Source organism: Portunus trituberculatus, chromosome 28, assembly GCF_017591435.1.
Source record: "Portunus trituberculatus isolate SZX2019 chromosome 28, ASM1759143v1, whole genome shotgun sequence".
NCBI lineage: Eukaryota > Metazoa > Arthropoda > Malacostraca > Decapoda > Portunidae > Portunus > Portunus trituberculatus.
The window spans coordinates 599,770-609,769 of NC_059282.1; the positions used below are offsets into that span (position 1 = coordinate 599,770).

A 10,000-nucleotide genomic window follows, 5' to 3' on the forward strand; every position below is an offset into this window, starting at 1 on the left:
AGGTAAAAGGAGATGTTGAAATACAGAAAAATAAAGGGTAAAAGAAGATAGACAGAAAGCATTTAGAAAGTAGTGAAAAAGAAAGTAGGAATGAAAAGAATGCACAAGAATTGGACGAGAAAGAAGTAAATACGCGAAAACAAGAACAGTACAAAAACACAGAAAGAAACAAGAACAGGAAGACAAAAGAGAAAGAAGAAAAGAAAAGAGGCAAACTACATAATGGAAGAGGAACAATACCAAGAAGAGTTACGAAGAAGACGTAGAAGATAAAAGCAAAGGAACAGAATTAAACAGAATAGAGATTGAAGCTGAAAATATATGATACAGAAGAAGAAGAAGAAGAAGAAGAAGAAGAAGAAGAAGAAGAAGAAGAAAAGGAAGAAAAGGAGGAGGAGGAGGAGGAGGAGGAGGAGGAGGAGGAGGAGGAGGAGGAGGAGGAAGAGGAGAGGTGAAATATAAATAAGAATAAAAGAAACATTTTAAAAAGAAGAAGAAGAAGAAGAAGAAGAAGAAGAAGAAGAAGAAGAAGAAGAAGAAGAAGAAGAAGAAGAAGAAAAAAAAAGAAGAGGAGGAAGAGGAGGAGAAGGAGGAAGAGGAGAGTAGGAGACGGAGGAAAATAATAATAAGTATAAGAAAGTATAACGAAGAAGAAGAAGAAGAAAAGTAGAAGAAGAAGAAGAAGAAGAAGAAAGAAAGAAAGAAGGAAAGAAAGAGAGAAAGAAAGAAAGAAAGAAAGAAACATAGAAGGAAAGAAAGGGAGGAAGAGGACACCAGCTATAACAGCAACAACAACAATAGATACAACAACAATAAAAACATCAGCAACAAACAACAACAACAACAACAACAACAACAACAACAACAACAATAGCAGCAGCAGCAAAAACAACAATATCAACAGCAAAAACAACAACAATAACAACAACAACAACAACAACAACAACAACAACAACAACAACAACAACAACAACAACAATAACAACACCGACATATTGTAATTTTTTATACCCAGGTAAAGTGAAGGTCATGTCACTCACCTGTGTGCTGCTGGAGGTCACGAGGTCACCATTCAGCCACCAGGTCAGGTTGGCAGGGGGGCGTGACCCTGTGGCTTGGCAGGATAGTGTGTGCAGACCACCCTCTTGCAGCCCCGTCAAGTTTCCTTCTATCTTGACCTCGAGCGGTGGAACTGTGGGGAGGGAGGTCAGGTTAAGTCAGGAGAGCGATATATTCAATGTGGTGTAGTTGTTGGCAAGTCAGGAGAGGTTATGCTATGTTGAAAAGGGTGACGAGAAGTGAAAGGTTGCATGTGTTATGTATTCCTTCAGGGACATGCAGGAATTAGTTGGGTAAGGTTAGGTAAGGAAAGGTTCGCTAAGTTTAGACACGTTAGGGATTGCCTACGTAAGATTCTTTTTTTTTTCTAATACAAGCGATGTGTTACGTTTGTACGCAGAATGATATACAGGGTGTCCAGTGGGTTGAGATAATTATGTATTTTTTTATTTGATAGTTCAATTAATTCTCAGTAGAAAATAATATATAAACATAGTATGCTGTGCTTTGCTTTATTTTCTTCTCCCAGGCTCGCTATGTATTCGTGTGGTGCCGAGTGGTATTGATTGATTTGTGTGTGTGTGTGTGTGTGTGTGTGTGTGTGTGTGTGTGTGTGTGTGTGTGTGTGTGTGTGTGTGTACAGTCTACACAGCCAAAGCCTTACATGAAACAGATTGGAAATAACATTTTTTTTTTCTTTTTACGGGTAACAGCAATACAGTGGTTGTTAAATGCTACTTTTAAAATACATATGGCAGTTCACTGCAATTTTCAGCAGCTCAACACTCACAGTTGACATCCTGACACCAATTCGGTAAGCCTCGCCAATCAGTTGACTCCCAAAGTGTATCATTTTGTTATGGTGAAGATTCCTCGCGCATTCAGCAACACTGAGTCATGATATTCTTGTGATGACATTCATGATATGATATTCTTTCTGCGTTGGGAAAGCAGATCAAGACATTATCGTCCAAATAACAACACAAAGGCCCACCATCAATAAGAGAACACTTAATAAAATATTTAAAGAAGCAAAATTCGCAGAACTAAATGCAATTTGACATCACGTATATGACATATCATATTATCTAAAGGACACATCAGGAGTGGCACGAACACTTTCTTCATGAAATGGATGAATTGCCATGCTTGTTTAAAAACTAGCACCTTAACCACTATGTTGCAATGTTACCTGTATATTTTCTTTACAAAATATAAACAAAATTTAGTTTTTCGTTTTGCTACCTTTTTCATGCAAGGCTTTGGATGTATACATTGTACACAAAAAGAAACATAATTTAATGACGCCTAGCACTACTTGAGTACGTACCGAGCCGAGGAGAAGGAAGGGGGGAAGTCCTACCTGAGGGAAGCAGTTCTCCCTGCAAACAACTTCAATGTTAATTTATCGCAAACTAAAGCAGAACTCAGCATAGTATTTATTTAGAGTATTTTCGAGTTAAAATCCTTTGAACTATTAAATCTAGAAGTATCTTAATTCACGGGACACAGCATACATACATTCATGGACCACATAAAATATAAAATACTAAACAAAGAAAAATACTGTACTGCAAATCGTCAATTGACAGGCTTTTGAGACATCATCTTTAATCTCCATCCGTAAATTCATCTACCATTCTCTTGAAGCTATACAATGCTTATTTATTTTTCAACCTCTAAGTTTGTTCCAAGCATCTGATATTCAATTAGAAAACAAGAGCACAAGGAAAGCTGCAAGAAGCCATCGGCCTACATGTGGCAGTCCCTGAATAAAACAAGTGTTCCTACTTTCTCCTCTCATCCCAATTTGTGAATCAATTCTTGTCTGCATCTTTTTATAAATCGGATTTTATCTCGTTTGTAGCCATTCAAGTTGTTTTCATCCTTGAGTAAAAAAGAACTGATCCATGGTCCTTTTCGTAAACGGTTTGCTATTGCTTTTCTACTTGACGGCATGTATGTACTTACGTACATGTCAAGTCGTTAATTAAGTTACGAGAAGGTAAGATTAAACCAAGTCAAGTTAGGTTAGTTTGCATTAGGTTGAGTCAGGTACCGTCATATCATCGTGCTCATTACACCTTTTCTGTTTATCTATTTTCAGGCTCAGGGTAGTTTAGATTAGATTTGGTTAGGTTAAATGAGATTATGTTATATCATAATACTACACTCTCTACGTCTTTCCTACCGGTGTGTGTGTGTGTGTGTGTGTACTACTGGTTTATTTTAACGTCATGCGGCGTGCTACGGGGTACACACAGGTACACTCAGGTACGTATGTGAGAGTAATTTGAGTTCATAAAATCCTACACACGCGTGGGATTGTGTGCCTCCGCCAGGTTAGAGAGAACGGGGTAAGCTGTTCTGAATAAAGTAAAAGTAAGTGTGGCATTGAGGGTAAAATAGAATATGGTATTGAAGGGTCTTTGGGTATGTTATTGAGGTTGAATGCGGTTGTGGTGTAGCTTCATGTCATGGTTTAAATTTGGATGTTGTATAATGCATTGAAGATTAAATTCTCTCTCTCTCTCTCTCTCTCTCTCTCTCTCTCTCTCTCTCTCTCTCTCTCTCTCTCTCTCTCTCTCTCTCTCTCTCTCTCTCTCTCTCTCTCTCTCTCTCTCTCTACTACACTACACACACACACACACACACACACACACACACACACACACACACACACACACACACACACACTCACAGGTCATATCCAGCGTGACTGAAGCGATGGTAGGCTGGGTCAGGTTCGAGGAGGCGGCGCGGCAAATGAGAATACGATGGAGGTGCTGGCGGCTTAGATCAGGTAAAGTCAGGGTGTTGCTAGTGACCTGACCCTTGACCTCCTCCACCAAATCGTCCAGGAGTGATCCTGAGTGCCACCACGTGACCCGAGGACGCGGTTGACCTGAGGACGGAGGAGGAAGAGTTATGCTGTAAATACAAAGGAATATAGAGAAAGTCGAAACAGCAACAGGCCCTTGGATACTTACTCGATTGTTTGGGTACCAATTCTACTAAAATTATTAATGAGATATAATAGAATCACCTAGAAGAAAGCTCTTCCGCCACTCCATTGCCCTCAAGCCAAAGTTGGCCGGAATAAAAGAAGGTATATGTATAAAAAATATAGATAAATAAATAAAAAAACATGGATTGTTAGAGGAACGTAAGAAAGAGATGATGTCTACTTTTGTCATATATAATCTACATTCAATCCTAATATTAGTGTCATTTTATAAGACGCTTCCTCTGGCTTAAATTTTATTGAATGAGATGCATTCTTTATTAGATAATTAGTAGTGATGGGATAGTTATTCAACAAGAACTGGATTCCTTTTATCATTTCTTTGACACGGTCAACACTAAGTCGCCAAGGAACCTAGTCATCACTAAAGTCTATAAACCGATTAATTGTCCTTGTTGTAAATTAAATTTTTCTTCCTAAATGAAATATACGAGTACCTCCTTCAGATGACTGATACTATCAAGTGAACGTATTTGCTATTCAGACATGAACTATGACAACCACATACTTGTCGTGACCTTTTTTTTAAACGAATCCCCAGTATATGAGTTAACGACGCTTTATGGATCCAGATAATTATTACACGATTAAAGAAATTTATTTTGGTTTCATTTGTTTGAAATCGCTAGCCTTTTAAGTTGAAGCCAGTACTTTTCTATAACATTTGTTTGGTAAAGTTTAGGATTCATTTTGTAAAACCAACAAAGCAACATCTGGTTTCCTCTTAATCTGTATTTTCACAGGGGGATTCAGGATAGTTATTTAATGCCTCGGCTGCCCCAATCAACCTTCCTGCCCCATGCACCTTTTTTTTTTTTTTTAGTTGCCGTTTGGGCATTCATTGTATTTTGAATAATTCGCGCTCGCAGATAAATAGCAACTCATTTGATTAATATTAAATTCTTTTATGACTAGGCAGGAAAGCAGTTACCAACCACTTTAAAAGGAATGACTAAATTCACCCCTAGAATGACTTTAGCCCCCTTATTAATTTTTACATATTCTTTGATTGATTCAACTTATTGAATGAAGGATCTAAAGTTTGCATAGCAAAAATGCGAAGAGAATTAATTATGTTATGGGAAGTAGCTGGCAGGTTGACTTGCGTGAGAGAGACGCATCACGGTGCCATGCCTGACGCACCACACCCTCTCTCGGGTTTTCTTCTCTGACACCGTCTTTCACCGCTCTTGCTGTTAAAGGTAATATACAGATAACTTAAAATTGCTAATACTATATGAGTATACATCAATGTTAGAGAAGATATTCACAGTACTATAATAATGGAATGAAGAGAGTTAGGATATTTATAACTGGAATATATGATCTATGGAGTGCCAATGGGGGAAAGATACCCACCACTGACTCCTCCCTGACAAAAGACTCTTCCGGCTTCCTTCTGTGACACCGCACCCTGCCATTCTTGTTTATTACAGGATGTAAACGTTGAATTTGAGTGTCTTTTGTGTAATACGTTGATGTCACGTGATAGGGTGTAAAAACTTTGTGTCAAAACATTAATGACCGTTAATTGTAGTTTGTGGCCGCTCGTAAAAATAAATGATAGAGTCGTGAATTTAAAGCGCTATTTTGTTTTCGTATAACCGATGGACTTAGATATGACAATTTGTAGAATGTAGCATGGAGAGCAGAACTGAACCCCATATTTCAAATGCGGTCTCAATAATGATGCATATAGACGCGTTATGACTTCAGGTGTTTTACAATCAAAATTAAGCGCTACAAATCCCAAGACAGTGTTTGCTTTACGACTCGCTGCCGAACACTATGTAGCAAATTCAGGTGATTTGTTACAAATATGCCCAGGTCCTTCTCTTCAATGACTAAGTTTTTTTTTTTTCCATGTAATTAATAATTATATTTCATATTGTTTTGGCCGATGTGCATTACTTTGCATTTATCTCCATTAAAATTTAAAAGCCATTTGTCACTCCAGGTACAGTGGCTGTCTAAATTCCGTTGGATGACATCATAGTCGTTTCTTGTGAGTACTTTACCACCTAGTTTAGTGTCGTCGGCGAATTTGGGTATTTTTTATACGATGCCGCAGTCTAAGTCATTTATGTACATCAAAAAAGTAACAGACCCAAAACTGAACCTTGGGAGATACCACTCGTAACTTGAAGACAGTCGGAAGTTTCTCCATTCATAATTTTTCTTTTTTTTCTATTTGTTAGCTTAGTTCAGTCCAGACCACACAACTGATATCCCATTCCATGTGCTTACTGCTTAATTAAGAGACATTTGTGTGGTATGGTACCAAACTGAAGTCTAGATAAATTATGTCAGATGGAGTTCGTTCATCCTAATTGGGGAATATGTAATCAAAAAACTATAAGAGATTAGTTAAACATGATCTGTTGTTCTGGAAACCATGCTGAGTGTCTAATATCAATTTGTGCCTGTCAAGAAAGGAAGTGATTTTGTCTCTAGGTATTTTTCTATTTTTTTTTTTTTTTTTTTTTAACTACCGAGGTGAGACTGATAGGTCTGTAGTTTCCAGCCTCTCTTTTGCTATCTTTCTTAAATATTGGTGTAACATTTGCGCATTTCCAATGCAATACATGTTTCCAATGACTTGGTACAGTTCTATTGAAGAGTAATTTCAGAGGTTACACTAGTTCCTCTTGATTTTCCCGTAATAGTGTAGTTGATAATCTATCAGCACCTGTGCTTTTAATGGGGTCAAGGTTGCGCAGGTATTTAGCTATATCGTCTTCGATTATTTAATTTATTATTAACTTTTCACTTTGGACCCCATAAACATATAGATCGCGGTTGGCAAGTTCGAAATGTCATCTGTGATAAAGACGCTGTGAAAAAATTATTAGGATTGTTACCATGCCATTGCAGTCACTAACAAGTGTGTTATTATTATCTTTGATGGGCCGAACATTTTCTTTGCTATTTTTTTTTTTTTTTTTTACTACGAATGTATTGAGAAAAAAAACTTTTTAGGATTTGTTTTCACTTCTCTTGATATGTTTATTTCAAAATTGCGTTTCGACTTTATCTCTCTCTCTCTCACAACATATTTTGGTGGTAATATAACAGCTGTAATCGTTATCAGATTTAGTTTGTTTATATCTAGCATATAGGCTCTTTTCCTGGCGATGAAGTGTTTTATGGTGTTTATCATTCATTGTGGATTTTTAGTGCTATTGATTCATTGTCTTACTTGAGGAAGCCATTTACTGTGTGTTTCAAGAAGGATGTTACTGAAAGCAGAGCACATATGTTCCATATCTTTATTAGCGAAGACGATTTGCCAGTTAATTCCTTGTAATTTTAGTTTAAACCCTAGTGTGTTACTTTTCTTATAGTTTGGGACTAAAAGCACATTTTCTTTTATATTTACCTCGCAATTAATACTATATCGTATAATTTTATGATCGCTGTTTGCTAAGACCTCATCCACTTCACAGGTATTTATAAAATTGGTGTCTGAAGTTAAGAGAATATCCAAGATGTTATTGTCTAGTGTAGGTTCTCTTACACATTGAGAAAAGATAACTTTTTCACAACTTTGAGTAGAAAGGGAAGAAGAGAATAATTAGTCTGTGATATGATTTGTGTGTGTGTGTGTGTGTGTGTGTGTGTGTGTGTGTGTGTGTGTGTGTGTGTGTGGTATTATTGGGTGCTTTACTTTTCATGTGTAGTAATAATAATAATAATAATAATAACAATAATAATAATAATAATATACGGTTGATTAAGAGTTGCAGTACATACATACTGAAAATATACATAGTGGGCGGGTGGGGGGCTTATGTCTCGTATTTTATCCTAGTGATTTATGACTCGTACCATGGGGGTATGGAGCTGTTTTTATAGCAGTCGGTTCTAGTGGCTCTCATGGGCATGAGGACGTTGTTGTGACGTGTGGTGTAGACAGGGCGAGGAGTGGCAGGGAGGAGAAGGTGGCGAAGCCTCGGGTGATACAGCAGGCTTCTGCCCAGCTTTAACAGGGCTTCTCGGTGTTTGTTAGACAGTCTGGGAGGGTTAAGAGTGGTCAGGGCGTGGTCGTAGTTAGTGTAAGCAGGACCGAGGATGATCCTGCATGCCCTTTTTTGTACTCTCTAGCTGCTGCCGTTGAGTGGTGGTAAGGCAGGAGGACCACGCTGGCGAGGCATACATGAGTCTTAGCAGAATAAAGGTTAGGTATACCCCTTTTAATCCCTCTGTTGGCGTGCCAAGTGATTTGAGTCTGAGTAGCGTATAAAGTCTAGGCCGCCGCCTTAACTATGGCGGTGATATGCTGCCTCCATGTCAGCTGGTCGTCCACTGTGACCCCAAGCTGCTTGGCCACCGAACCACTTGGAGGGGTTGAGGGCCTAGGGTGAGCTGGGGGGGGGATTGCCGCTGAGGAGGCCCAGTCTGATGGCTTTGCTGATAACAACAGTGTGGTCAACCAGATCAAAAGGTTTCCTGAAGTCCACAAAGGCGACAGCGAGAGAGGTGTTTCGTTTATCCAGGTGACTGAATAAAGTCAAAAAAGCTGATCAGGTAGTGAGAGGTGGAGGTGGCTCTGATGTTGCCAAATTGTTGTATGTCTAAGGAGTTACTGATGTTGTTGTACGCCCAGTCAAACACAAAGTCTTCACAAATGAGGCTAGGGATGGGTCTGATAGCGACTGGCCTGAGGTCATTGAGTGACTCCGGGCTGGGAGTCTTGGGTATGGGCGTGACAAATGATGTTTTCCAATCCACTGGACATGAGTACTGAGAGAGAGATGCATTTACTATTGAGCACAGAGGAGTGGCTAGTTCTGGAACAAATTCTTTGTAAATCTTGATGGGTAGATCAATAGGAGTGGTTGAGCGAGTGTGTGTGTGTGTGTGTGTGTGTGTGTGTGTGTGTGTGTGTGTGTGTGGTTTTTCTTGATATTTCATTTCGTTGGCATGCGATCTACATGTTTCATTTCTTCATTATGGCTCAAACAGAATATTCTACATATACATTTATTCATAAATACATTATATTAAGCACATCTTGTTTTGAAACAAAAAAAAAACAATGAAACTTTTCTTCAAGAAGCAGAAGCAATATTTGAATTACGAAAACCATTACAATTATATTACAGCGCCAATGGACAGTCTCTTAATGTATCTTTCAAATAAAATACGGAAATTTAAGAAATTGTATCACTATTCCACATTGATGTACAAATTATGTAGCTACTTGATCTCCGGAAACTGTACGAGATTTATTAGAAAAAGAATAGCGAGCTTTGCTGATCTTTTCATCATAGAGGACTTGTACTGCTGGATACAGTATTATGCGGGTTATGTACTATGTATACCGAAATAATGAACACGAGTTTGATGTTGCGATAAATAAATAAATTTATAAATAATGATGATTACAATGTGCGTGACGAAGATAACGATGCAATTCCACGATAACATGTGATTTTATGATAACGATATGATTCCACGATAACGATACGATTTCACGATAACATACGAATTTCCACGATAACGATATGAGTTTCCACAGCAACAATAAAATTTTCCACGATGACGATTTGATTCCAGTTTCCACGATAACGATGCGACTCCACGATAGTGATACGAGTTTCCACGATAACGATGCGAGTTTCCACGATAACGATTCGAGTTTCCACAATGATGATTCGACTCCTTTTTTCACCATACCGATGCGATTCCACGATAACGATAAGAGTCTCGACCATAACGACGTGATTCCACAATAACGATATGAGTTTCCACGTTAACTATACGAGTTTCCACGATAACGATGTAATTCTAGCTTCTGCGATAACGAAACGTGTTTCTACTATTATTATACGAATTTCCATGATAAGGATAAGATTCCAGTTTCCACAATAACGATGCGAGTTTCTACGATAACGCTACATACAAAGTAATACA

General features: G+C 38.2%; 1 protein-coding gene across 2 annotated transcripts in view; it reads right to left on the minus strand.

Moving 5' to 3' along the window:
- LOC123510121 (protein turtle-like) overlaps positions 1-10,000 on the minus strand; it is a 211,144-nt gene that overhangs the window by 58,847 nt on the left and 142,297 nt on the right. For both annotated transcript variants that reach the window (XM_045264948.1, XM_045264949.1), the window contains 2 exons: positions 3,761-3,964; positions 1,041-1,192 (listed from right to left, as the gene is read on the minus strand). In XM_045264948.1, the coding sequence (XP_045120883.1) occupies positions 1,041-1,192; positions 3,761-3,964 (356 nt within the window). The remainder of the gene's footprint in view (positions 1-1,040; positions 1,193-3,760; positions 3,965-10,000) is intronic.